This window comes from Neolamprologus multifasciatus, chromosome 2 (genome assembly GCF_963576455.1).
Source record: "Neolamprologus multifasciatus chromosome 2, fNeoMul1.2, whole genome shotgun sequence".
NCBI lineage: Eukaryota > Metazoa > Chordata > Actinopteri > Cichliformes > Cichlidae > Neolamprologus > Neolamprologus multifasciatus.
This window is the reverse complement of record NC_140440.1, coordinates 36,049,787-36,077,163: the sequence shown is the minus strand read 5'-3', so window position 1 is coordinate 36,077,163 and position 27,377 is coordinate 36,049,787. Positions and strand designations below refer to the sequence as shown.

Below are 27,377 nucleotides of genomic sequence, written 5' to 3'. Positions count from 1 at the left end.
CATTACACTTCATCAACACGCACTTAGATTGAGTGGCTGCTGCAGTCGACGCAGCTCAGAAGGCGTTTGTGTGTCTGCACCGACGCACCGACGGAGCTCTCAGCACGCCTCACGTCTCAGCTGTTTTCCTTTGGAAGAGATAGCGCTGTCTAAACAGATCACAGGTACTTCCTCCGCCCTGGAGGACCGGGAGGAGGTGGAGGTGGATGCAAACAAAAACATGGTATCATTTAGTCATGGAGGATTAACCCACACTGAGTCGGTGATTTAGACCCATCTTCTGTTTCCACAATAAAAGCGTGTTTTGGGCTGTTGTTGTGTGTGTGTGTCGATGTGTGGCGCTGTAGAGGACGATAGTGGAGCTCCTGTGTTTCTATCTATCTGATTTTGTGTGTGTGTGTGTGTGTGTGTGTGTGTGTGTGTGTGGCAGGCGGACATGATGTTCAGTTCAGGGGTCTTCTGGATGGGCCTGTTCTTCATCCCCGTCACCTCGCTGGTTTTCGACGTGGCCTACAAAGTGTGAGTCGTCTCCCCGCTCTCCTCACTCATCATCGCTCTAATGCACATCCAGGAAATTCCTGCAGAATCTCTCGTATCTCCTGAAGCAATTCCCGCCCAAGTTTTTGTCCAGACTTCCAAACGTTTCTAGCGTTTCCATTCTGCAAGTCGAGATCTTTCATTTCTGGTCTGGTTGACATCAGCCTGCTGCAGATTCGAGGTGTCAGGAGCAATTTGTAACGTCAGGGTTTTTATACTTTCTGATTTACTCCGAGCAGCTTGAAGTGGTCGAACTGGTTTTAAATATCAGCCTGTGGAGGTTCAGTCGTGTTCAGACATCTGCTGAATGATTCTGGTTTTATAACCCTTTGTTTCATTCACAGTGTGAAGAAGGCATGCTTTAAGACCCTGGTGGACGAGGTGCAGGAGCTGGAGGCGCTATCTAAAGACCCTGGAGCAGTGGTGCATGGAAAGAGGTACAGTTACACCACATTACCGCTCCTCCACTCTCGCCTTTACAGCACGATTCAGTCTGAAAGGAGATCAAATCTATGTTTAATAAAAAGTAGATGAAGATTTCTGTCCCTACAACAACATTAAGCAGTGAGAAAATCTGTAATATTATAGTTTCAATTATTTTTCTCTATAAAAGTGTTTGTTTGTATGTGAAGCGAATAAATTGTGCGTTATCATTCTCGTTACTGTGCAAGTACCCACACAATAAAGTGCTCAGCAGCGCTTGTTTTTGATTTGTTTTTATATCTTTCTTTGTACCTGTAATCTTGGAGTCATTAGACATCCGAGAACATTTATCAAATGATCTAAATAACGACACTCGTAATTGTCAGCTTGTAATTCTCACTGGCAATGTCAGATTTTGGCAAGTGATGATACAGAAGTGCCTAAAACCAAGTAAAACGAGTGCCTGGCACCGGCCAAAGTCAGTTGCTTCTCCAATCAATACCACATGACGTGAAAACAACAATATCTTCATGTGCCAAAAACCCAAACTTCTGTCCTAAAGTGACTTTATGTGTTTTGTTGAGCACAGAGCGTTCAAGAAGGTAAAATACTTTGGATCAGCAACTATTGCATCTTTGCATTGTTGCTTTTGTGCAACACAACTTTGTGTTATTTATGTCGAGAAAGAAAATTGGCAGCAAATTTTGCATTCCAGCGATTAAACATTGCAAGCAGGAATATGTGAAATATTCTGTCATCAAAGTTTGTTTTGATATAAGCGATTAGTCTTTCTTTATTAGCGGATAAAATAACCAGATAACAGCCTTTGTTTTAGCTCATCTATCATAAATAAACGTCTTTGTAACATCGATGCAACTCCTATGAAATCAGATCCGGGGTTAAAGCACTCTTTATTGATGTAAAGAGTTACTCACATGGCTCAGATTAGCAGAAAGGCGAAATGACGAATTCATGTTGTCTCGGGGCGTCGTGTCTCCCAACGCTATCGAGACTACGTAGTTAATGCCTCGGCTATTATTGTTCCTTTCACAAAATGTGAATCATTCCCCAGAATTGTGAAGATTATCTGGGAGGAAGAGTCATCTCTGTCCTCCCGAATCCCTCAAAATGTTGTTAATCCCCGCGGTTCTGCTGCCAGCAGTTTTCCTGTGTGCAGGGCAGAAATCTTCAAATTGCTGCTAAATTGCAGGAGTTTGACTGTAATGTCAGTAATCATGTCAGTAATCGTGTCATACGAGAGATTGTCTCGTTTTTTGGGTTTTTCTCCTCCCCCCACCCAAATACTGAACGTCTCATTTCCAAACAACAGTCCTGCTATATTAAAGCCACACATTACAGTTAGTATCAGCTGAAGCAGGTCAGCTCTGCTCTCTGAGTCCGGCAGCAGCACAGAGCAGATCAGTGTGAGATCTGTGGCTGACTGAAAGTGATCCTCCTGCCTGGACGCTCTCCCAGACCCAGCAGGCTGCACACACACACACACACACACACACACACATCCGGATGCGTACAGAAGCAAACGTATAGTGATAACCGCTCAAATATATAAATGAATTTTTGCAGTAATGCTTGCAGGCAGCCACGTGCACACGCAGACATCTGTTGTTGCAAACAGTCGTTAGCTTTACAGGAAGGCCTTTTGGCCAAGCTGCTGCTTCAGATATTCCTCTCACAACATCGCTTTGTTCTTCTTTCTGCGTCTGCACAGCGATGTTTCCCTACACGGTGTTTGCACCAGCAGGTATAGCAGTTGGCAGGTCCCTGCACTCTGGAGGGGCTTGGACAGCCTTGATGCATGGCTCATTAAATGTGCCTGTGGTGCTCAGCAGGCTGCTAACACTGAATATTGCTCTGTGTGTGCAGTTTGACAGAGAGAGCCCAGCTCCTGAAGAACGTCTTCAAGAAGAGCACCGTGAGTCTGTACCGGTCCGACTCCATGCAGCAGAACCTGCTCCGTAAGTTACCCTCAAACCTTCTTTTCTTCGTTCTTCTCATCCTCACTCGAGCTAGCTTAGATTTATTTCCTCCCAGATATGTCCTCTTGTCAGCTAGGACAGATCACAGTTCATAATTCCTCCTCTGACACATGCTACATCTCCAGAGCGTCTTCTCTTTCATCCTTTGGGACACAGCAACACTCTTTCCACTTCTTTTCACATGTAGTGTAACCAGGTGCAGATCAGTAGTCGTGCCTGCAAATGGCCCCAAAGTTCCCAAAGTCTTGAATTAAACTTGTTTTCCATTTGAGTTGAACTGCGCATAATATTAAACTTCTTCTTTCAATCATCTGAAAAGCTATTAGTGAAGTTTCCATTTAAACTGAGCTGTTAGTTCACAGATTCATGGCTTCAGTTCAGTGTGTTTCTCTCATGCTGGACATGAACAGTAAGTCAACATTAACATAAGTAAACTCAGCTGACCTTGAAGTCCGTGTGCTTCAGGACTGAAGTCAAACACCTGAATCATCCAAATATCAGTTGGTAATGAAAATTCTTACCGACCCACACAAACCTGTTTACGTGGTGCTCAAGATTTTTTATCAATTTAGAAATTTTAAGGTAAGAGGCAGGAAACAGCTGATAATGAAGGTCTGGTGTGCAGATTTGCAGTGACTCTGTGTGCGTTTGTGTTTTGTTCTTTTCTGTCTTTTGTCTGATCAGTTTGTTTTTTGTTTGTCTCATAGGTGGGGATGAGACCGTTGTTGTGTGATACCTTTTTAAGTTCATTAATCAAACCTCACCCTGTTTACATCTCCAGCCCTCCGTAGCGTCCCGATAGACACCGCTCTTCTTCCTTCTCGTTGTGCACTTCCTGTCCCTCGTGTGCCTTCGTGTGTGAGTTAGCTCAGTAGAACGAGTAACGATGAAATGATGAAATGTTGCGCTTATTCCCCCCCCCCCCCCCCCACCCCACTATGCACTCGTCACAGCGGGTTCCTTTGAACTTTCCCGCTGGCCTCCGGGTACTGAGCGGGTCATTTGACACCTGAAGGTGAGTCAGGGGTCAGAGGTCAGAGGAGATCCTGTAGGAGAGTTTAGCACAGTGCTGCTTTTACGCAGAGGATAACACTTTTGGGGGAGATGTAAATTCTCATCCATCTTTTTGTCACGTGATTCATTTTAAGTCTGACGTTGTGGGAAATGTGCTTATTTTAACCTTGACTGGAAGACTGTTGCAGCTCTCATGTCTGTCTCTTCACTCGGTGCCTGTTGTTGACAACCATCAAGGCTTTGTGCTTTTAATTCATCTGTAAACTATTTCCAGCTGCTGCACAGTGGACGTGACCACCGTGACGCCGCCCACTAGTCCCGACTGAGGCCTTCGTTTTGGTCATTATGTTGGTTTCTGAAAAGGCAAATTGTCAGAATTGCGTTAAACACGGTAAAGTTTGAGTTTAGGGACAATTAGTGGTGAGGAGACCGAGCAGAGTGCTTCACCCTCACGTCACTGTAACTTCAGATGCGTGATTCACCTCCAGCACAGTTGTCAAAGTGGAAAATATATAGTGCATGTTGAAAGTATTCACAGCGCTTCACTTCTTCCACAGGTTGACATGGTTCAACCTTCTACCAAAATGGATTCGTTCGTTTTTGCAGAACTTTTTAAGCTCTCTTCACTTCTGTGAGATCCAGAGATGCTCAGACATTCACAGAGGCTCCCAGAGCCACATGGTAGTCTCGGCTTTGTGCTCAGGGTCTTTGTCTGGTTGAATCCCAGTCCCAGGTCCACAGTGCTCTGGAGCAGGTCAAGGACGTCTCTGTACATTGCTGTATTGGTCTTCCCCTCCATCCTGACTGGTCTCCCAGTTCCTGTTGCCAAAAAGCATCCTCACAGCATGATGCTGCCACCGCCATGCTTCCCTGTAAGGACGGTACTGGCTCGGTGATGAGCGGTGCCAGGTTTCCTCCGGGCATGGCGCTTGGCATTCCTGCCAAAGAGTTCAATCAGTGTTTCATCAGACCAGAGAATTTTAATGGTCTGAGACTCCATCAGATGCCATTTGGTCCTGGTTGGTGGAGTTCTGTCTTTTCTCTCCACACAGCAATGCTGGAGCTCTCTCGGAGCAACCACATTGGTCTGGCTGAAGCCTTCTGCTCGTTCATATTGGCCGAGCAGCCAGCTCTAGGAAGTGTTCCCGCCTCAATGCAATCCTGTCGCAGGATGTACAAACAAGTCCTTGGACTTTATGGCTTTGTGCTCTGATATGGACGATCCACTCATTGAATTTACCACAGGTGGTCTTCAGTCACGTCGTAGAAACATCTGAGAGATGATCAGTGGAAACAAGATACAGCTGATGTAATCTTTGAGGCTGTGAACGCTCATATACATGTTACCTTTTTGCCTTTTAGCTTAAAAACATTTCAAGAATTGAAACTTTATTTCACTGCATCGTTTTGATTGTGTGATGAATTCTGAGGTGAAAATGATCCTTTTTTGGAGTAAGGCTGTAATGTGACAAAATGTGGAACACGTGGAGCTCTGTGAATACTTTGCTGTTAACAGGCTGTAAATTTGGGCCGTTTAAAGAGGAATGATTTGCTGTTGAGTTCAGAACAGCAGCTGACTTCATTTTCAGCCCTGCAGGTTTCCAGAGGTTCCTGGTCACAACGTAGGAAACAACTTAGAAACTGTTTATCGGGCCTTGCAGAAATCTAAACAGATATTTACCACAGTGACTCTAATGTGAGAGAAGCTCAAATTGGAGCTGGCTACAGCCAGAAGCTTCTGAACTCATAACGACTGCAAACAGGATCCAAAGCTTGCCTGGCAGACAGGTCAGATGTCGTTGGGCCACACAGAGACCAATGGTCCAACCCTGTGGCAAACACAGGGTCAAACAGATGGCAGTGGTCACCTTTACCTGCATTTTTCAACTTTCATTACCAGCTGGAAGCTGATCGAGTAGGTGGGACGTGACTGCAGAGAAGTCAGGGTCTCCATACAAACTGACAGGACCTCGGACAAACTGTGTTGCCAACTCCTCAGTAAGGAAAATCGCTATTGGTTGTCCTAAAAGTCGCTAGAAGTTGCTAAATGACGTCATCGCCTAATTTGCATAATTGGTCATGCTAATGTAATTGTAACCTACGCTGCTGGAGAGAGAAATAACATCGTGGACGAGACATAAAGTGAGCAAAAAACGTCCTAAATGGATTTAGAATTTATTTAGAACTACAAATTAAATTTCTTTTAGCAATTATTGTTTTTTTAATGTCTTTCACGACTTTTTTTTCTAAAAAAAAAGTCGCTAGGGGGTCTGAAAACTCGCTAAATATAGCGACAAAGTTGCTAAGTTGGCAACACTGGGGACAAACTGTTAGCAATCAAAGCTAACACAATTTTGGACTGTATATCTCTTTGCCAACCGTTTCCCTTAGCAACTGCCAATACCTTCTAGCAACCACTTGCCAACCAGTCAGGGAACTGTCTGTCAGGTTACACCAAGTAGTTTCTCGGTGTTTGTGCTTCCACGGCAGGAGAGTTGATTTTCTTTCATTTGTTTTGTCATCAGATTGATAAAAGCAGCATCTTCATCAGGATCTAACGACACTTTAGCCAAGCTAACAGTGCAGATGTGAGACCTGCACTGATTTTCAGCAAGAAAGCAACCATGAGCATATTTCCCAAATGTTAAGACTTTAGATTTTGTTTATTCTGTTGATTCATGTCTCATATGTGTGTTTATGTGTATTTGATCTGTGCAGCCTTTGTTTGAATGGTATTCGTTATGTTCACAGACGGCTACGCCTTCTCTCAAGATGAGAACGGAGTGGTGTCCCAGTCTGAGGTCATCAGAGCGTACGACACCACCAAGCAGAGGACCAACACGTGGTGAGGCGTCGGCCTTCTCGTTCACGGCCGGCCCGCTCGGAGCCACGGCGGCCGTTTCCAGTGGCGATATTTGAAGCTTGACGGGGAGAAGCGGCGGTGTGTGCCTCCGGCGCTGAGGGGAAGGGGGGGTTTGGAAAGAGGCAGAAGAAAGGGACATTGTGTAGTCTTTGGAAAAAAAGGGATTTAAAAGAAAAAAACAAGGAACAAAAGGAGTCACGTTCACTGTCAGCTGTAGTTGTGTGTCGCGCAGACATGATATGAGCACTGTGCTTTCTTAGCCGTCTGAAGTTCTTCACTGTTCTCGTTTGTCTCCTTCTGTTGATTTGAGAAACGACGGCTTTTAGCACCGAGCCAAACGTCCTAAAAGCTAAAATCCTTTCAGTAAATCAAAATCAAACACTGGGCAGCGACTGGTTTCAGACGCTTCGAACTCGTGAAAGATTGCCAAAGAGCAGTCGTGTATACAATCGTCCAAGTACTCGTGAATTTGAGAAAACCGTCAAACCAAATGTAATGAAACTCCTGTGTGTGTCCAGCGCGACACATCAGAGCAGATGTTTGTAACATGTTCCTTTTGTTGTTGCACTCGAGGAAGCACCTGTTGTGTGAAGCCTTACATTTTATTACGCCTTTTCTTTCCGTCGCTTTCTTTTCAAATGCATTTTATACATATGTAGATACTGTGCCTCGTTTCGACCATTTCTTTACGTTTTTCTGAAGACGTTGCCTCCTGCAACCTGCCGTAGTCCTGTGTCCACCGTTTTCGCAGCAGACGTATTGCTCTCGACTTAAAATTGCATTCCACGCATCCGCTCCCGTTTCAACGATCACAACGGTGCCTACGTCAAACGGTCCCTCTTAGAAGAAGACGATGGCGTAGACCAGTGCTCCACACACACACTTACTGTCCCCCACCACAGTGTTGCACTCCTACAATGTGAAACTACAGATGTGTTCCTGCAGAGGTGAAGAGGAGGCTCTCTGGTGGGTTGAAGCTTACGGTGGCAGCAGTGATTCCCTTCAGATGGAGATTTTACCCTCTAACATAAGTGCCATTAGCTTACGGGAGAGAGAGAGATTAGCCAGGAAACTCCACGACAGTATCAGAACTGCTCTGTCTCTATACTTATTTTGTGGATTTGTATTTTTATATTGGAGACGTATGAATTTTGCATCGAGCGGCTTTGTAATGACTCGTCTGTAACGTTTGTTTTTTCTTCCTCTGATGAACTGGCGGGTCGATTAGACGAGGAAACGGAGCTTTCTTAAATGTCTTGTTATTATTAATATTAATATTGTTACAGCTTGATTTATTTATAATTGACTAATGTCTGTGTGATTGCTTCTTCTCCCTATGGGAGATCAGATTTCTGATGGTGCGAGTGTGTGCATACGTGTGTTTTTGCTTGCATGTGCATGTGCCGTATGAGTGTGTGTGTGTGTGTGTGTGTGTACCTCTACTGTGGATCATTTCTGTGTATGCACTGCATGTCTGTGTCCTCTATGAAAGGCTGGGAGGTTTCCTGCACCTCAGGCCTCCTGGTGTGTTTCTTTTGTTGTATATTTGTGCGCGTGTGTAGTGACGCTTGCTCAAGTTGTCCGTCTGCACGACTCCAGGTATAGCTGTGGTGTACTAACGTGTGCCGATGCATGGCCTGTATGGGAACGCGAGGCTGCCGGCGCGTTCGCGGTCGAACGCTTGACCTCGACTGTGAGTTCCTGACGCACCGCTGCTTCGACAGGAGATGTTTGCACAACGCACTCGATGTACCTTTCCAGTGTGGATATCTGCTCTTTTCTGGTTTCGGTACGATTTCTTTTGAGTGTAACGTTTGTGACCTTTTTCCCACGCCGTGTAGCTCCTGCTTTACAGGAAAGCTCGTTTGTGTTTCTGATTATTTTCTCTGCTGGTCTTTGGCGTGAAAACGTGATCGGCTGTCATCTCGTCAGCAGAACGTCGTCGTCGTTGTGGAAGGTTCAGACTTTTGCTTTCTTCTTTCTTTTTCCCAGAAAACATGAAACACGTCGTTGTCTGTGAAGGTCGTGGGCTGCATGAATGGAAAACAAACTGTTCTCCGAGTGTTAACCGTACTACTTTAACTCTCCCTCAAGTGTTGATCACTTTACTAAAGCGGAAACAAAATTTTAACTTTTCTTTCGTTTCCTTTCTGTCTTTCTGTTCGATGATTGTTCTGCATGTTGGGACTGCAAACTTATAAGTGTTGTCTTTACTGCCACGAAGGACTACTGAAATAAACTTTACAATCACTGACGAACAATGTGAACGTCTCTTATTGCTTTTGTGTTATTTGCAAATTTGTAATCAGCGTGTGTGGCGACAAACGGAGAGGAAATCCAAACAGGAAAAGGAGGGACGGCCATCGGCCCGCGAGCACGACAAACAGATTATATCAATAGACGTCTCATTTGTTATGATTGTGGGTTTACTCGAACTCCTCGTCTGATCCCACTCAGGCTGAGTCCTGTTTGGCTTTTCAGATTCTTATTGTTATAATCAAGTCCAAAAACTTCATTAGTTGATTGACAGAACTTTTCTTTATACATAAACACGAACAAATCTCTGGTTACAGCTTCTAAATGTGGGTTTATTATTGTAAACTGTAACAGGATATCGTTGGGTTTTTGCACGATGATCATTGGAAGCGTTTTAAGACGCCGGCCTTCATGTCTATGACTGGTTGCTTTGCTGTTTGCAGATATTTTACAGACTGAAAACAAATAAATAAAACATTAGTGTGGGGAGATTAGGTAATGAAATAACTATAATTACTTTTTCAAGTTGGAGAGTGAAAGCTTTTGTTGTTGATGAGGTGACAGCTGTGGTTACTGGTGGTGGCAGCAAGTGTGATTTTATTACATCCAGAGAAGCTTTTTGAGCAGCTGCATCGACATCAGGATTTAATTACCTGAGAGTCTTGAAGTCCTAAGGCCCCGTATTTCTATTCTTGGACTCTACTAGACTCTACTTTACATGTTTCATTGTTTAAAATGATCTTTATTTATCTTATACTGGAGGGTAACCCCTCAGTTTACACTACTGAAAGCCAGTTTTCTTCTTTGAGCAGCAGGTGGGTCGGGATGCTGCCGACTCGAGATGCCAATATTAACCCTTTAAAGCCTGAACTGTGAAATAAATGCCAAGAAATTCAAATCTTTTGAAGATGGAGTGTTTATTAAACCCTCATTATTTTAAATTAATTAAAATACTTTGAATATATTTCTGTTAATTATGATTTATTGCTTATAAACGTATTGTACAGTTGTTAAAGGATTAAGAAAATCCCCTCTCACAACATCACACAGAGCCGGGGATGACTTGTATATGCTTGGACACGTTTAATGGCAATATGTGTAATTTAACTGTATTTGTGGTGTGTCTGTTAAAAATATAGCAAAGCAATCTACAGAAGTCTGGGGCTTTAAAACAAAAGGCCCTGAGAACAGATACAAAACTTGAATTGTTCTAAAATCCACACGATTGTTTTAAATAAAAACATTCACTGTGTGGAGTATTGGGTTCCTGCCTTCAAGGATAACTTGGAAAAGACGTTGGAAACTTTTCTGAGCCTGGCAAAAACAGGATTCGATGTATCCAAAAGGTTTAGGAAATATCAGGAAAACATGTTCGCGACTTCTGTTTTCCTTTCATAAGCAGAAGGTGATACAGAGGTTTGAACTGACAGCTGCAGGTTCAGACGACAGGATGGAGGCAACGCTCGACAGACGGGATTCATGAGAGCTGTGTTCTGTGATAAAAGACTTAACGGACACCTGAACGCAGCAGCAAACATCCTGCAGCCGAACAGCTTTCAGGTTTCGTGACAAACCGGTTGCCAAGTGTGTTTCACAGTCAGGTAGGCGGCTAACAGAGCAGTCTTTGTGGAGGCTTCATCATACCTGCTGGTGCAACCTAAACCTCTGTTTCTGGGCTGAGTTGTTTTTAACGCTGTGACCACGCCATGCTCATTGAGCACTGACAATGGCTGATCTCAGCGCCGCATTCCTGCTGTGAAGTCTGCCGCGAGAATGAGCGACAGGTAGGGAGATGATGTGGCGGCCTGACCTCTCCGCTTTCCTTTTTGTCTCAGTGATGATGATGATGATGAAGCGCCGTCTTTCTGGACAAAACTGTTACTTAATGAGCTTCACATCAAACAGCACACAAGTTACTATGAGACAACATTTATTTGCTGAAGTTTAATCAATCAATCAGAAGAGCTGTAAAATCTTTTATATAACAACATTTCCTCCAAAATAAAACGTCTCTCAGTCCTTCCGATTGTCAGAAAAAGGAATTCTCTGGTTTCCCAAGTCTATTATACCTCTGTTAATGCTTAGCAGAATCTGGTGACGCCAACATCTGTTTTCCAGGAAGATCGCTGGTACATTTCCATCTTGAAACATCAACAAATGGAAACCATGGAGATCTGTTCAAAGTCAAAGTGCATACATTTTACAAACGGTGTCCGATCTGCTGATGTGTCCTGTGCTGCAGACGGGGAAGTACCTCGGGCTGGTCGACCACAGCAGCTCTGTCACGCTTTGTGCCTACCCTCCAGCAACTCGCTCTGCGGCCAATTGGCCGGGCCTCATGCATAGCTTCTCTGGCACCAGCCTTGTCTGGCGTGTTTCTGTCTGTGACAGGTCGCATCCTGCCCACTAAAATTGTGTAATCCTCTATTTCCCGTGCTGAGAGCCTGTCAGCTCTGTCCAAAGTCAGCGAAGCCCTTGGTTGCCGTGAAGGCGTCAGGCTGCAGAGGGAAGAAGTACTGCTGGGGGAGAAGGAAGCTGGTGCTCTGGGATGAGTGAGTGGCCATCGGGGGCTGATGGAGCTGCAGCTGGGTGTGGGATGAAGGCAGCGGGTGCTGGATCCCTCCTGTCATGGGTGCTGGTGGGGATGTGTAGGGGGGAGGTGGAAGAAGAGTCTGTGGGGTCTGGGTGGGAGTGGAGGCTGACGATGAGACGGTGGCTGATACCAGGCAGCCGTGCTGCTGCCCCTGACCTCCGAGAGAAAACCTCCGCATGGAGCTGCCTCCTCCGGCTGAACTGGAGCTGGTGGTGGCCGTGCTGGATTGCCGCGATGGCGCTCGCAGGCTTGGGGGAGCCGTGGTGAGGATCATGGGGATGGTTTCCCCCTGGCAGCTGCGTAAAGAGAAGCGAATGGGCTGCTGGGTCGGCTGCTTGGGCCTGAGACACGTGCAGCAGTAGACGGCCACCAGTGAGCCAACTATGATGAAGGCGATGAAGATGCTCCCCACCATCAGGAAGGGCACGTAGATGGGCTCTGGGGGGAAGGAAACACAGATCTGTAATATTAAACCATTTATCAAACATTTCATCAGTGATATCAGCTCATTTGGGTTTAATACAACTTACTATGACATGTGCACACACCAGCCTCAAAATGTTTGGGGAAATAAAGTCAGCAACTCCATCACAAAGTCCTTATACGTTTAAAATAAAGTCTCACCTTGTGATAAACTGAGAAGCATGACCTGTGTAGCTGTTAATGGTGGGAGAAACTGCTAAACATTTCTAATCACGACATTTCTTTTAGGTTACGAACAAACAAAAGTCACATTCCTGCTGAAAACATCTCAAGTTACGCTTCATGAAGCCTTTTCACCAAAGAAATCCACATCAGTGTTTATTTATTTTTAACTGGGAAAACTGGGAAATTGTGAGCATACGATCCACTCAATTAAAGGCTTATGAGCTTATCGTTGGGGACATTTAAAGAAAACTGATGAAACCTCCCAACAGTCGTCAGTCTAACACTCAAACGCCTCATAAAGAAGCCACAGAAAGGACTCGCGTCTCCTGATGTTGTGATTACTTTAGTTTAGAAATTAGTGAGCTGTCAAAGCTCATGTGCTTTATTTCTGGGCAGCATAATAGACCTGTCTGTGTGAGTCTGTTCGACTCTTCAAAACATTCCTGGACTGCAAACCTGCCGCTTGATCACATTTCCGACTAATTTCTGCTCACAAGTTTTTGACAGGAATTTGTTTAAAGAGGTTTTAGTGGAGTGAGTGGCGGGTGGGTCACCGAAAACGTGTCCAGGTTTCCACTTTGCACTGATAATAATTTGGAGCGTGATGGAAACTGAAGGAGCTGGATAAGAGCAGGTGGAAGCTGGAGCCTCAGCAGGTTAAGGATGTAAACTTCATGTAAGAAAGCTGCGGTGGAAAAACGCATTTTCTACTCATTTCATATTTGAAATTCATATAAGTTCGTTGTAAATGCTCTCAGAGTGCATTCGTGTCCTTCAGCAAAGGCGCTGAACCTCTGCGTGCTCTGTGCTGTCTTAATTGTTCAGCTGACCTCTGACCTCTCTAGGAGTCCTTCTCACAGCGTCTCCGTGTTTACCTTTTAAACACTACAGGCTTAAATAAAGTAAACTGAGAGTTTAGTCATGTGTGTTTTTCTCCATTCAGCTAATTAAACTCTAATAAATTTGGATTTTTCTGACGTCTTGCTTAAATTACGCACATGACGAAGACCCGAGGAAATCGACACCACAATCTTGGACCTAAATTAGCTTAAAATCAGTGAACCTACGCGCTGCAAACTCGGTGTTATCCACCTCCCTGTCGTTGGTGCAGATGCCCTGGTCCAGCCGTGCGTCCGCTGCGGCGCAGCAGTAGCGCAGCGCGCAGGAGCCGCAGCAAACTGTGGCATCCATGGTGTCAAAATCCTCCGGACACTGGAAACCCTCGTGATAATTTCCATTTGAGTCCAGCCACCCGTGGCAGTACTCCCCCTGAGCATCCGATATCCGGAGATTCCAGGTCAGATATCCCAGCAGCAGGCAGTTCAACAGGCGCGCCATCCCGACGAGCCGCTGGGGTTCACGCTCCCTGCGTCCGGTGGGCTTCAGCTCAGAGCCTCAGTCCGAGTTTACACACTTTTCATTTGTGTTAATTCACCGAAAAAGAAACTAAACGACTGGATCCTAAGACGTAAAGTTAGGTCACCGTCATCTTCCCAGCGCTGGGATCTCTCAGTGTGCAGCGGCTCAAAGAGGGGAAATCCTTAATTGAAAGCTCTCCGGGTTTCTTTTAAAAATCTCATCACGGAACTTCACCCTCATCAAACGGCTTAAATCACCAGCTGATGCTCAACAACTTGCTTTGGAGTTTCGCTCCAATCGCTCCCGTAACGCGCCTGTGAGTCAAAGTGTGAGCAGAAGTTGTGCGCCCACCTCACTGCAGTTTTGCTGTTTTTGTGGTTGGAGCTGGGGATGTTGGGGGGGGGGGGGGGCTAAGCGCGCACGCAACCTCTATTAACCGGACGTTGGGGATCACGTGGTGCAGAGGGAGCCCGGCGTGACTCCAAACGCTTTCATTCCAATAAAGCCGCTCAAATAACGCGCACGATCTGCGCCGCGCGTGCGCTGTAACTCTGCGGCTTTAAAACAGGTGAACACGGAAACGTGAATCCAGCTTTGCTCGTCATCATTTTGTGTTGTAGTGCTACACTTTATTATTCTATTCTATTCTATTCTATTCTATTCTACACACACATGATCGTTTATTGTTGTTCCAGCAGCTTCTCGCAGCCTCACTCGTGTTATCATTCAGCTCACGTGTAATTATCACGACCATGTTCGTCCTGCTGTTGTTTCATGTCAGACAGAAGAAGAAGAAGTTTCCGTTAAAAGCAGAGAAAACAGGTCCGTCTATTCAAACCCGTTAAAAGGTGTCGAGGCGGCGCCCCCGCGTGGCGCTGCGAACTTTTAGCCCCGTGGGCTGTTGGACAGCTGCTGGTTCGCCTTTGACGGACATCAGGTGAAGGGACTAAATGATCACAGACACGTGATTTATTCCCAGTGAGTAGGTGTGCGGCTGGCAGCGCCCTCCAGGTTACCTGTTTATTGTAATCACGCGTGGACCGTGATTGGGCCAATAATGCTTTCTTTACGTTCTCATTGATCAAACTCTTTCGTTTTTATTTGTTAGTAATTTTCCATGTAAATGTGTAAAAACAACACTTTGATCTTCTCGTTTGGACTGCGTGATTTTTGCCCTCAGGTTCGCTTATGTGTGGAAACATTTCCGTCCATTTGCGCTTTGAGCTCAGTAGCAAAATGGCCTCTGCCTTTTCTCTCCATTCTGTTTCATTATTTATTTATTTCTCTCTCTCTCTTTTAATTTTCAGATTGTAGGCTAACTGCTACAGCGCCCCGTTGTTCTCGCTGAGGATGTTGGCTACAAAAGGAGGCAGGCAGTGGCGCACAAGTCCCGCCTGTATTTCCCTCTGGAGGAGTCTCGGTATCGGCGCCCCCGACTGGGGATTGGAGCGGCGACGTGTCAGTAAATTAGCCCACCCTTCACATAGTGTTTGTGAGGGAAAGCGAGACAGTGACGGTCTGATCCCTCGCTTATCAGCTGCCTGTCACACCAGCGCGCTACGATACCGACCCGCAGCCATCCGCCGCGCTGTGACACCTGGCCGGTATGGAGGGAGAGATGCAGCCCGCAGATGAAGGGCCGTGCGCCCCGAAGATGTGCCGACAGCAGCGGGGTCCGTACAGCACCCTAAAAACCTTCCAGAGCAAGCGCTCTGCGGGCAAGTCGCGCTTTGACCGGTCCGCTGTGGTCGAGATGCCCCTGTTCGGAGACGGGCATCATTTCACTTTTCACCCAGAACAGCCTCATCCTTTCCAGCCGCACCATCATCAGCAACAGCGTCCGCAGCAGCTCCACCAAACCGGCGTTTCTATCAGCAGCAGCCAGCAGCATCACCAGACGACTCAGCAGCAGCAGCAGCGTTTCCCATGTGAGACCAGGCCCAGCAGCAGGGTTCCGACATCCACCTCAGCGGCAGCATCTCTCGGCAGCCAGCAGCGGCACGCCAGCAGCGGCGGAGCAGAGCCCAGGTTTTCTCCGGACTGCACCTACGGCATCAGCACAGGTGGGTTTAAACTTGTGGCACGAGTCACTTCTCTTAACGTCCAGGATATTCACACTTTTACCATCGTCGCCTCCAGATTAGTGAAACGCTAGAGCAGTTGTTTTTCTTTCTTTTGGTTCCTTTTAGATGAATAAGTGCAAAGCTGCCAGAGTCAATAAACTTAAGTGTTGCAGGCAAAAAGCCAACATGTCTTTTGTTTGTCTCGCATCACCTGAGCTTCATGTTTTTGTTCCCGTTTCTTGCTCCTGTCAGCAGTGATTGATTTGCTGTTGTGATGAGAGCAGTCATGATTCAATCTCATGTGTGCATGTGCTAAAAACGACACCGCGGAATTGTCTGCCTGTGTGTTTACTTGCAAATGTATATGTGTGTGTGTGTGTGTGCATGAAGGGCTCTCTGTCTCCTGTTGTAACATTGTTCCCTGCTCATTTTCTTCTCAGCTGCTGTTCATTAGAGGGGTGCACAGGAAGAAATGTGTTCCCCATGTGGAGGGCGGGTCCATGGGAACAGCATTAAGATGAAAGCAATGAACCTAACCCGGCATTACCACCATTAAATATTAGACATCTCATCCCTTAATCAGATAATAATCTCGTTATCACTGCTGCCAGCAAAGACTCAATTTGCTGCTGCTTATTGTTGCTTTGGAGACAATCAAGTGCTCAGCCAGAGCTCCGGTCTCTCTGCAAGCCCTGTTTTAACTAACTTAGACGTGAAATGGCCAATTTGTGCATCAGGTAGGGCATTTTTCACTTTTAAGTGATCGTTTATCTTTGACCAGCACGCATCTATGAAACCTCTTTGTTGTTTGCATCTATTTTGGCGTGCACATGATCCTGAGATCACTAATGAAACAGTCACATAAACTGTTTTCCTGCTCTAGTGAATCAGCCTATAATACACAAGATGTATCGTCCAATCAGAGCTAAAGCGTGCCATGCATTTCTCGCTGATAATGACACATCAAAGTGCTTCTATCTCCACCACAGAACAACTTAATGTTCCTCTTATGGCTCGGAAAAGAAGAAACTTGATGTCCTTTCTTTCACCGGAGGGCCTGGGATCCAGCAATCAGTTCAGCACACAATAACACAAATTGCATTGAAAAGCTTCTCCCAAAGAGTTGTGATTAAAATAAATGGGTCTCATAAATTTTCCCTCTGCCGACCGTGTTGTTTTTAATGAAATTTTATGAGACTCTCAGCTCGCAGTGCCACGCGATTGGTGAGAGGAGGAGACGAGAGTGGGGGCGGGGGTGCACGGCGAAGGCGAATGATATCAGATACATCTCGACGGGTAAACAGAGACGGCACGCATATTAATAAATGCGACACATCTGCGCCAGGCTGATAGACACGTCTGAGCGAGTGGGAACGCAGCAATGGCCGCCTAGAATTCATTGTGTGTGTGTGTGTGTGTGTGTGTGTGTGTGTGTGTGTGTGTGTGTGTGTGTGTGTGTGTGAGGCCAGTGGACTCATAATCATTACATAGAGGTGTGTGAGATCATCTCATTGAGACGTGCCCAGACTACCAGGTAACCATCACTGAGGCTGTTTCTGGACAATAGCTCCGCGCTCATTTTGAGAAACTGTGACTTTCGAGTTTATTGACATCTGAATAAATCTGTATAATCAAGCTGACATTTCCATGAACAGAGGAGCCAAGTGTCTGCTGCTCTAATGCAACACTTTGCCACAACAAGACGTGGCAGAGAGCAAAAGAGAGCAAAGAATAAAGGCAGGCGGAAAGAGTCCAAACAACAAACCCAGTGCACACAATCACTCGTACTGTTGCTGCAGCAGCTCAGAGCGTTCTGTTTCAGCACTGCTGAAAAGTACAATATGTTTCATCGAGAACCTCAAATCTGATTTGCTTTACAAGCGAGGGTTCGTGCTTCAGTGCATTTCAGAACTTGGACGTCTGTCAGCAGAAGTTATTGGTTACAAAAAACAAACGGAAGATTAAACCAGCGGCTTAACACAGCACGTCGCTTTAGCTCAGGCATCTGTCCTGTTTTAGGTTTCTATGCAATCCAAGCAAAACCATCTAAACACCTTAGTGTTGTGGATGTATTAGTTACATCCACCAATTTGGAGACACAGGAGACACAGATGCAAAGTAAAACAATATAGATATACGTATGTTCTTCTTATTGCATCAGGTAGAAGCATCCCCATTCTGACAGCTGACCTTTTAAAACCTTCTAGATTAGATGTCATCTACTCAGCTGCCTCTAGTTTGTCTTTCAGGCGTTTATGTTTCCTGCACCCAGGCAGAGCCTGTATAGGTGACAGCAGAGTGAAGATGTAAGACCACAAACCCTTTCATCAGATTTAAAGTAGCAAACACAGAGCTCGCTGTAACAAGGAGAGGTGATCGAATCTGCAAGAAGGTCAGATTCTTCTTAAACTGAGGCATAAAAATGCTTTGTTTAAAATCTTGCTAAGAGAAGTGAAATCTCAGAAATCTGTGCTTGCGAGTTATTCTGTCCTGGCTCTGCTTTTTCTTGCACTTTGACCTCAGATTTAAACTTAAGGTCCTGCAGAAATGAAATAACACCCATAACATCGATTTCCTTTACGTTTGAACAAAATGCAGGTGCATCCTGGACAGGTCACAACACAGAGCGAACCCACCGAGAGAGGCCATCGTTCACACTCACATTCAATCTGCAATCACTAGTTAAGCAAACAAGCATGTCTCTGGAAAGAAAACAGAGAAATCCCACACAAGCAGCAATGGTGCGAACCTCTAACTGTGCTGCCCCGGACAGACAAAACCCTTCTTTAAAAAATAAAAAACTCGGATGTCAGCCTCCAATTTATGTTCCAGCTCATGAACTGTAAAAGCAGCCGTACAAAAAGAGAAGTACTACTGCTGCACGTCACACCGTACATGACATTATTAGATTGTTTCAGAGGGTTTTACAGTTGTAGCTTTTCAAGGTGTTTTAATCATTGCAGCACTTAAACTGTTTAGTCCACTGATGTGTGCTCATCTCTGAGGTATGAATGGTGAGCACAGGCTATACTTTGCATGTGTGTCTTCTGAAGGATTACTGCTGCTAGTAGCCAACAAAGAAATTATTTCAAGCCTCAAACTCCTCGAGGACTTGTCTGCAGCCTTTGAGCTTATCACTATTCTCAGCAGTGACCTGAGTTTGCTCACTTGTCCTGAAACCCTGTCACTTCAGGACTGTCTGTCTGTTAACTGATTGCATTGGTTAGTCAGCAGGGCGCATGTGAAAAAGCCAAAAGCTCCAGCGATTCTTATAAATGGACGTTGAGGGCAATGATTGCTTGAGTGACTCTGCAAACACAAGCAGCTCATCTTAAACCCAACGACTGCTAATGTGACTGTCTGTTGTCTGCTTCAGAGAACCGGCTCATCTTAGATGCCTTCGCCCAGCAGTGCAGCCGAGTCCTCAGCCTCCTCAACAACGGGCGTCTCCTGGAGCCCTCCTCCTCCTCCTCCATCACCTCTAACATTAAGCTGGAAGACGGGCCAGGAGACACTCAGGGGCTTCACTGCTCCTCACAGGGGAAGTCTAAATCCGAGGAGAGCTCTTCCACCACAGACCCTGAGGAGGAGGCTCAACAAAGCCATTTGAACCAACAACAGACCTCTGCAGTTCTCCGCATCTTCACGGACTCCCTACAGAACTATCTGCTCTCAGGACCTCAGCAGCAGCAACATCTGTCTGCTAGTCTGGAGGACGAGCAGTGCCCGGCACCCGAGTCTGCTTCAGGAGCGTCTCCTCCAAGACACAACCTGGGAGGATGGGGCTCCCCGACCCCATCAGAATCATACGGCCACCCCTCGTCCACACTGCCTGAGGAAGAGGAGGAGGAGGAGAACTGCTGTCCTCGCTGCCTGGAACTAGAGCAGGAGGTGTTGTCTCTGCAGCAGGAGAACGAGGAGCTCCGCAACAAGCTGGAGAACATCCCAGGTGCAGTAAAACCAGCAGGACGCAGTGATGACTGCTTTAATCCTCACTCAGCTGGGATAGCAAATCTCTTCATCCCACAAATCTTTTTTTTATATATGCTGACTTTTGATTTCACGTGCACGGCATTAATCGGTACCGATCATACACATCAACGCTTGTTATCGAGGGCTTCTGGGTAGTTGGTTTGCTTTATACTCTCATCACTCATATACACGTAACATGCAGAACATTTGTGCTGACATCATCACTGGAAACTGAATCAGGAATTTGATTCTAATATAAACATTTAAATTCAAATCCACACGTGTCGTCTTCCTTACAGCGTTTACATGAGTCTTTGTTTCCATCTGTGAAACATACTGAGCACAAATGTTCTTGTGAGAGCAACACATTATTAGGAAGCTTCATTCGTTTTCTTCCTCATGCTTTTGCGATCTAAATGCATCCCACAGTTTAAAAAAAGTGTGTTCAAAGCGTCTATTTTTGTTACCTTGTCTGCTCCCAAAGCACTCGGAGCTCCCTGTTGTCACACTAGCCTAGTTTGCACTAAAACAACTTATTTTAACTGCACATAAAATTCTGTGTTGTGAAAAATGAGGTTGTAAAGATTTGTTAAAAAGGAAGAAAACACAGCAGGTATCAGTGTTTAAATGCAGCAGATGGGTTGTTTCTGTGCTCTGCTGCGATTGTGACGCTGAGCTTCTATTTCTGGTTCGCTTGTTTTTACACAGTTCCCTGTCAAAATGTTCTCGACTACTTCAAGACTGTTCTCGAGTTCCACAACCAGCTGGCCCAGCCGATGCCAGAGGAGCAGCTCACAGAGGTGAGGAAGCCGCCGCCTCTTCATTATTCAGAGCAGATGTCATCAGTAGCATATCTTAAGGTGGGGAAATATCACATCAGGTCAGCAGTGCATTAGAAACGTCTTCATGCTGATAACTGTGAAGTGATGTGAGATTAAAAGCTCTGTCTATACAGGAAGAAGAGCGGCAAACAGTCTTTGAGGTTTGTGTTTTAACTTCTTGTTTTTTAATTACATGATAGAAATGTCATGGAAGCAACATCTTTAGTCCTCCTCCTCCTCCTCACAGGGCAGCAAACAGCTGCTGGAGAACTATCCGCTCTTCATCACGAATAAGCAGTGGGACGAAGCTGTCAACTCCTCTAAGAAAGATGGCAGACGGCTGCTGCGCTATCTGATTCGCTACGTCTTCACCACGGATGAGCTCAAGTTCTCCTGTGGTTTAGGCAAAAGGAAGCGGTCGGTCCACTCAGGAGAGGCAGGCCTGGAAAGACGACCGCTCAACCCTGTGAAAGTCAGCTGCCTCAGAGGTAAAACTACAAAACATGTTTTAAATAGGAGGAAAACATTACAGGTTATTACTGCAGAAGATGTGGCCAGTTTCTATTTATGGGTCTATTTGCTCAAAAAGTCTTAAAAAAGGCTTGAATCAAGTGTGTGAAATATCCTGAGACCTTTATTGACACAGTCGTATGACTCTCATGTTAATCTTTTAATTATTAAATATGGTGTTAGTGTTGCTTGATTGCCATAAGTGGCGTTCTCATTAGAGTGCTCCACTTCTTTAACCCACTGACAGACCTTAACAGCAGCAGCAGCAGCTATCTACAGTCTGAGATCTGATACACATGGGGTTTGTGGTCATGTGATTTAGATTATAGCAGCTTAAATTAAAGTTGTCTTAACTCCGGTTGCTAGGCAAAACCAGGAAGGTTTATGTGCGTTGCTATTTACATCTTACATGCATCCAGACAGCATTCAGATCACATTTTGCTCTGGATTTAGTTTTAATGGATAAACGTGTCCTTGTCCTCATGTTTGCCTTGTGGCCGTGTGGATGGTGGAGCCGTGTACACATGGGTTTGCTTTTCCCAAACTGTGTCCCGTACGTTCATTTTGCCACATATGGACTCCAATCAAGGCTAATTAGCCCCTTAACTCGTTGCCTTTTTAATTAGACCTGAAAAAACATCATCGGTGAAGCTCAAAGCTGTGACGACTAAACGAGCAACTGTGGGAGAAATTTGAATTTTCTGCACTCATTTATTACTGTATACAACATTTTATGTGACCGCAGTGAAGCACAATGATGATGATATATCCATTCAGTCAAAATAGACTTTTGAACATTGAGTTGAAATCTATCCAGCTGTGTGGTAGAGGAGCTTCTATCTGCTTATCTTAGAGCCACAGCAAAGAGTCAGACTACGTGTAAATGAAAGATTTCACTTTATGCTTTTAGTAAGTTTGCAAAAAAGAAACTTAAAACACATTTTTGTGTCTTTTTGGTTATTTGAGCAAAGACTGATGGGAGAAAGTGGGAATTTTTACCCATTTAATATTCAATACAGTGGCTTGGGTCTAAACATTTATTTAATAGACGGACAAATAGTGTTTTGCAAAATAAAATACATCTCTGGATATGAAACAAACTCATGATGGTGTAAATAAATATTTATACGTTTCAAAGGGAATACGTAGAAGTCTAACACTTACCGTTATAAAAACAACCAAACAGAAAACTGAGCTTTATACGAGCTACTATTCTCATGGCTATAGTTATATGTGTGCTACAATAATAATGGAGTAATAGTTAGATGAGCAGTATTCCCTGAATGAAGCAGAAAAACCAAACGACTTATTTACCGGTTTAAGTCTATAATGAGTTTTTTGTTCTGTTTTACTCTTGTATGGTATTAAAACTAATGTAAATATTTAATTTTAATATAGTTGATTTGTGGCTTCCAGCATAGTTTAATATTTATTATCAACCATGGAAATTTAATTAGAATTATATTATTTAAATTCAATATTATTTATCATAATCATCTCACTGCTGTAGATCCAGCAGTTTCCAAATATCATATATTTAGTTTTACTTAAGCTAAATATTAATTTGTTATTATCAACCCAGGTTTTTCATTTATTTAATTTTTTAATTATTTAAGTCATTACCACAGCACATTAGCCTGTTATCTGTTGTTTGTAATGTTCTTCTAATTTTACGCATATTATTCACGTACAAAATGAACTTCAGTGGTCCTAACACGGATCCCTGAGGAACGCCACGTCACAGTTTTAAATTGTGAGTCGACATCAGTCGATCATCAGTTAATCAGATTTTTATTCAAGATATCAGAAGATTGAACTTTTTTGGTTATTTCCTTCCTCTTTGGAGCTAAAAGAGACCACCCACACACCACCCAAACACCACCCAAACACCACCCACACACCACCCACACACCACCCAAACACCACGCAAACACCACCCAGGATGTCCTCTGTTTAGTACGTCCTGTCTTAGTAAGGTAGCTCAAATAAGTTGAAAGATACAGACCAAAAATAAACAAAAAATAATAATTTTTTAAATTCGTAATCTTGCCAGAGTTTATCCGGATGCACTGTGCCTCAAACCCAGACTGGTGGATGCCCTCTGAGGAGCAGATCAACAAAGTGTTCAGCGACGCCGTCGGGCACGCTCGTCAGGGCCGAGCAGTCGGCACCTTCTTGGGCAGCAGCGGCAGCAGCACCAGCAGCCTGTACATGGACGGCTTCGACGGACATCTTTCACAGGATGAACTGTATTTAAAAAGCTGCCAGAACGGTCAGTCGGATTGAAGTTCAAGGAGAAATGAAAGACAAATGCCTGAAATGTAGCCGTACAACAACATATCCCAAAACTCTGACCTTATCCTGTCACTTCACACAGTGAAGAAAACATTCCAGAAGACGTTGAACATATAACAGTCCTCCTTTTCAAATAGTTTTATAGTTTCCCCATTTTTATACCTAAACCCTTTGTTTAGTGAAAATTGGACTCTTGGTGGTTTTAAATTGAGCAGGTTGAGTCTTCCATGTGCTCCTTTGTTATAGTTTGAGCAGGTACATCACTGCCAGTGGAAAGAAGTCACTTCAAGGAGGCTGATTTTTCTTTTCTTTGTTTGTTTACAATCTACATTTAGAGTTCATATGGAAGTTATTTATGTTAATGACCCAGTTAGAGACTTCTATTATGTACCATTGACACCACTTATAAACTTTACCATGGAAAGTAGCACTTAATATATCTTTTTTGTCACTGGTGAAGCACCTTTACTTGCAGCCCTTCAACAGGAGTGCCTCTGAGAAGATCAAGTTTTGTTATTTGTAGTTTTGCACTTTGAATCTCTTTATTTTTCCCTCATGTAAACTGATCCTGATGCATCAAGTTTTATTTAATGGAAGGAAAAGTGCATTTAAAAAGAAAAAAGCTTGTGAAATGTCTTTGAATCCAGCCTCCTTTGGCTGGAAAATGTTTCAATCAATGCTGCGTTGCTCCTGATCTTCATGTTAGGAAGAATATCGCAAATTAATCAAAAGCACTATATTGGAAATTGCTAAAATTGAAAAAGTCAGTTTGGTTTTGACCCAGCTTCCATTTTTGGCTTGTAAGGATTCCTCACGTCTGCAAAGGACACATGACATGAGTTACTGTGTGTAGCAGTGATATAATACTGATGTTTTTCCCACATAATAAACAAAAATTGCAGATTTAAGGAAAAACGGAAGCCTGGGAAACGTTAATCAGTCTGTATCTTTTTATTTGAATGTTTTTACATCAATGTTTTTTTTCTTTGCATTCTGAAAATTTGTAATTCAGCTAAAAGAGAATTTGCAGTATTTCGCGAGCATTCCCTTATTACAGTGTTGCCGTACTCAAAGCGTTTCCTGTCGGCATTGATCAAGACATTTGGTTTAAGGCAGCTGCCATATAATAATGCCTTAAACTCGTTTGGAGACCACCACAGTGTAAAGTGTTAAAGATGTGTGTCAGAAATCCTGTAATGTGTTTGTGTGTCGGTCTAAAGTTTCTTTAAACGTCAATCCAAGTGGAAAAAATGTCGTTTTCCTGCAACTTCTCCAATTTGCACCTTTAAGTGTCTTACTGTAGGCAAGGCAATCCTAAAGTGAGAAGTCCACGTGCAGGATTCAACCATTTCTATTCTTTTGTGCTTATCTGACGCTCATTGACTTCACCTCACGACACTGTTTTCTGCGTTTGAATGTACCAGATTTCTTAGGTCAGTCGCCAAGTTGACAGTGCTGTGTAAATGTGTAATATAAAGTACAGTTATTGTGTGAGGTGTCTTTGAAATACCACTTCTCCCTCTTTAAAAAGCCAAGTAGAAAAGTGCCACAGAAACCTTAAAGCAGTCGGATTCTGTTGTTGTTGCTGTTCTGGATGTGAGCGTCGGTTTGTATTTACTCCTTTACCCTCAAAGTGGCTGTTATCAACACTGTGAAACATCAGTTGGGTTTTTACAGAAATACTTTCTGTTGTTTTTTATTTATAATAAATAAAATAATACCTGAATCCTATCTCTCTATGAACTAGTATCTTTGAGTGAGTGAGTGATGTTTTATTGATTAGCATTCAAATATCTCAGTGAAGAACAAAGATCTACCACAAAGCAAGAAAGCATGAGACAAGGCTAATCAAAAGGTATTGGCTGAAGCATTTGCTTATTACACCAACCCTTTTAACAAAAGATCTTTTTGCATGCAGCTCCTGTACACAGGGCTCGAAGCAAAGAATAAAACAAAGCAAAAACAAAACAAACAAACAAACAAGAAAAAAAAAAAAAACAACAACTTTCCACCTTAGATAAGTAACTACATCAAAGCAAAAGAATCAAGAGTTGTTTTGTTTGGTTTTTTTGCTCTTTTCATTCTTGATTTATATATTTTTCTAACCCTCTATCTTTAAACAAGGAAAATGAACTCCACCTTTTTAAATCACTGTCATAACGATTCCACAGGTTAACTCCTCTAACAGAAACACATCTCTGCTTTATATTTGTCCTTATCTTGTTTTTTTTAAAGAAATCTGTTCCCCTTAAGTCATATTGACTCTCTCTGACTTTAAACAGCTTCTGAGTACTGGGGCAAAGCAAGTTATTTTGTGCTTTATACATTATGTGTGCCATTTTATATTCAACTAAATCATAAAATTTCAGGGTATTCAGATTAATAAACAAAATGTTAGTTGGTTCTATATAGTTTGATTGGTTTATAATTCTTATAGCTCTTTTTTGCAACTTGAAAATAGGAAGAGTTTTCGTTTTATATGCATTACCCCATATCTCCAGACAGTACGTCATATATGGAAGCAACAGAGTACAATAGAGTGTGTATAATGATTTTTTATTCAGGACATGCTTTGTTTTATAGAGAATATCGATGGTTTTTGACATTTTTGTTTTCACATGGTTTATATGAGACTTCCAACTCAGCTTATCATCAATTATCACTCCAAGAAATTTATTTTCGTACACTCTTTCAATTTCAATTCCATTAACCCTGATTTTAGATACATTTTTCATTTGTCTAGTGCCAAAAATAATCAATTTTGTTTTCTTTATATTTAATGATAACTTATTTACATCTTTGTGACATTAAAGTTTGTCAAATCCATTTTCTAATATAGTGATCCATCTGCTAGATTAATACTGTGTGTACAGGTGACTTGCCTTTTGTGCCGGCTGGGATCTTGGCAAGAAAAGCAAACATTAAACATTTAATCCATTCACAGGTCATTGCACTGAACCAAAGCAACAAAGAAGGAGACTAAGAGCATTCATCTTCAGCATTAACTTCTTATGTTCTACCAATCATTGATCTGTCATTGACAGCTATTGTTAACAAATGTTAATGTTTACCACATAACTAATAATAAACCAGCTGGTAAATTAAATAAATTATCCTAAAAATGTTGAAAGCATTATAAATGTTTGACATTAGTATTTTTCATATGTGAGACTGTAAAATGTATTAGGCAGGCTGCTTTTTACTTGTTTAAAAAAGACTGAATGAATAATAGAAACACCTGTTGCTGTCCCACTCCTTAAGCTATAACACTACATCATATTTTATATCTTAATTTTATGACTCGGCAGTGTAATTAGCTGTAATATATGTGTAGTAGAAGAAAAGGTGCATAATTCAGACGAGGGATGAAATAGAAATGTTTAAACAAGCCACACAATCCTGTGGGAGATACAGAAATACAAAACTTCAGGGACTTCATGAAGATTATTTGGCTGAAAGGGAGTCGCTCTGACTCTCCCGCTTAAAAAATCCAAAAAACAAAGAGTACATGTGCACAATCGAGTATTCTTGGTAAGCTTAAAAACATCATCATAGCTAATCTGAAGAAAAAGAGGATGATAGGATGTGTTGTGTGCTCGTGCACAGCAAAACCAATGTGTGATTAATTAATAATCTAGGTCGGGAATGAAGGCAGGGGGGGCAGTTCATTTTTGTGTCAGGTGAGAATCACGTCAGCTGTTATTTACTGTAGGGCAGAAATGTCCTTTTAGTCCGTTTAGGTGACTTCATACCATCTTATTACACCAGATATATCATAACATTCATGTTTTGTGGACATAAATTAAATTTCTTTGCTGTCAAATTAAAATATGATCCTAAGGTGGGGGACGTTGAAGTTCAGAAACTTCAGACTTACTCAGCAAGGAAGCAAAAAACAAACAAACAAATATATATATGGCACCTCCTCGGACAGTCACTAACATTCGGCTGTTGTTAATATTTAAATCAGTCATTTGTGAGTCAATGATTTATTGTAGCTTAAGGGACATGATCACCTAACTAATG

At 43.4% G+C, this 27,377-nt stretch overlaps 3 protein-coding genes and 1 long non-coding RNA gene across 13 annotated transcripts in view; 2 read left to right on the top strand and 2 right to left on the bottom strand.

The window, feature by feature from the left end:
* Positions 1 to 9,095, top strand: part of atp8a1 (ATPase phospholipid transporting 8A1) — a 111,761-nt gene extending 102,666 nt beyond the window's left edge. For 4 of the 8 annotated variants that reach the window (XM_085130802.1, XM_085130793.1, XM_085130788.1 and 1 more), the window contains 4 exons: positions 431 to 519; positions 882 to 974; positions 2,845 to 2,936; positions 6,723 to 9,095. In XM_085130802.1, coding sequence (XP_084986928.1) covers positions 431 to 519; positions 882 to 974; positions 2,845 to 2,936; positions 6,723 to 6,820 — 372 coding nt within the window. In that variant the 3' untranslated portion in view covers positions 6,821 to 9,095. Of the gene's footprint in view, positions 1 to 430; positions 520 to 881; positions 975 to 2,844; positions 6,154 to 6,722 lie in introns of those variants that run through there. The other 4 variants (XM_085130787.1, XM_085130811.1, XM_085130819.1 and 1 more) reach the window with 3 other exon arrangements.
* The window catches only part of LOC146524987 (uncharacterized), a 358,835-nt gene that overhangs the window by 72,706 nt on the left and 258,752 nt on the right, over positions 1 to 27,377 (bottom strand). The window lies entirely within an intron of this gene.
* Positions 10,325 to 14,083, bottom strand: shisa3 (shisa family member 3). Its single transcript, XM_085131251.1, has 2 exons — positions 13,399 to 14,083; positions 10,325 to 12,121 (listed from the first exon to the last, which is right to left on the bottom strand). Exons 1-2 carry the CDS (start codon positions 13,667 to 13,669, stop codon positions 11,538 to 11,540), a joined length of 855 nt encoding a protein of 284 aa, XP_084987377.1. The 5' UTR covers positions 13,670 to 14,083; the 3' UTR covers positions 10,325 to 11,537.
* Positions 14,087 to 26,427, top strand: bend4 (BEN domain containing 4). Of its 3 annotated transcripts, none has more exons than XM_085131068.1 (6): positions 14,087 to 15,753; positions 19,130 to 19,702; positions 20,434 to 20,533; positions 20,650 to 20,707; positions 20,794 to 21,034; positions 23,110 to 26,427. In XM_085131068.1, the coding sequence occupies exons 1-6, from the start codon at positions 15,297 to 15,299 to the stop codon at positions 23,340 to 23,342; spliced, it is 1,662 nt and encodes a 553-aa protein (XP_084987194.1). In that variant the 5' UTR covers positions 14,087 to 15,296; the 3' UTR covers positions 23,343 to 26,427. The 3 variants fall into 3 exon arrangements, with proteins under 3 accessions (XP_084987194.1, XP_084987188.1, XP_084987180.1); XM_085131062.1 differs by having other exon boundaries at positions 14,088 to 15,753; positions 20,434 to 20,525; positions 20,681 to 20,707; XM_085131054.1 differs by having other exon boundaries at positions 14,088 to 15,753; positions 20,434 to 20,585; positions 20,681 to 20,707.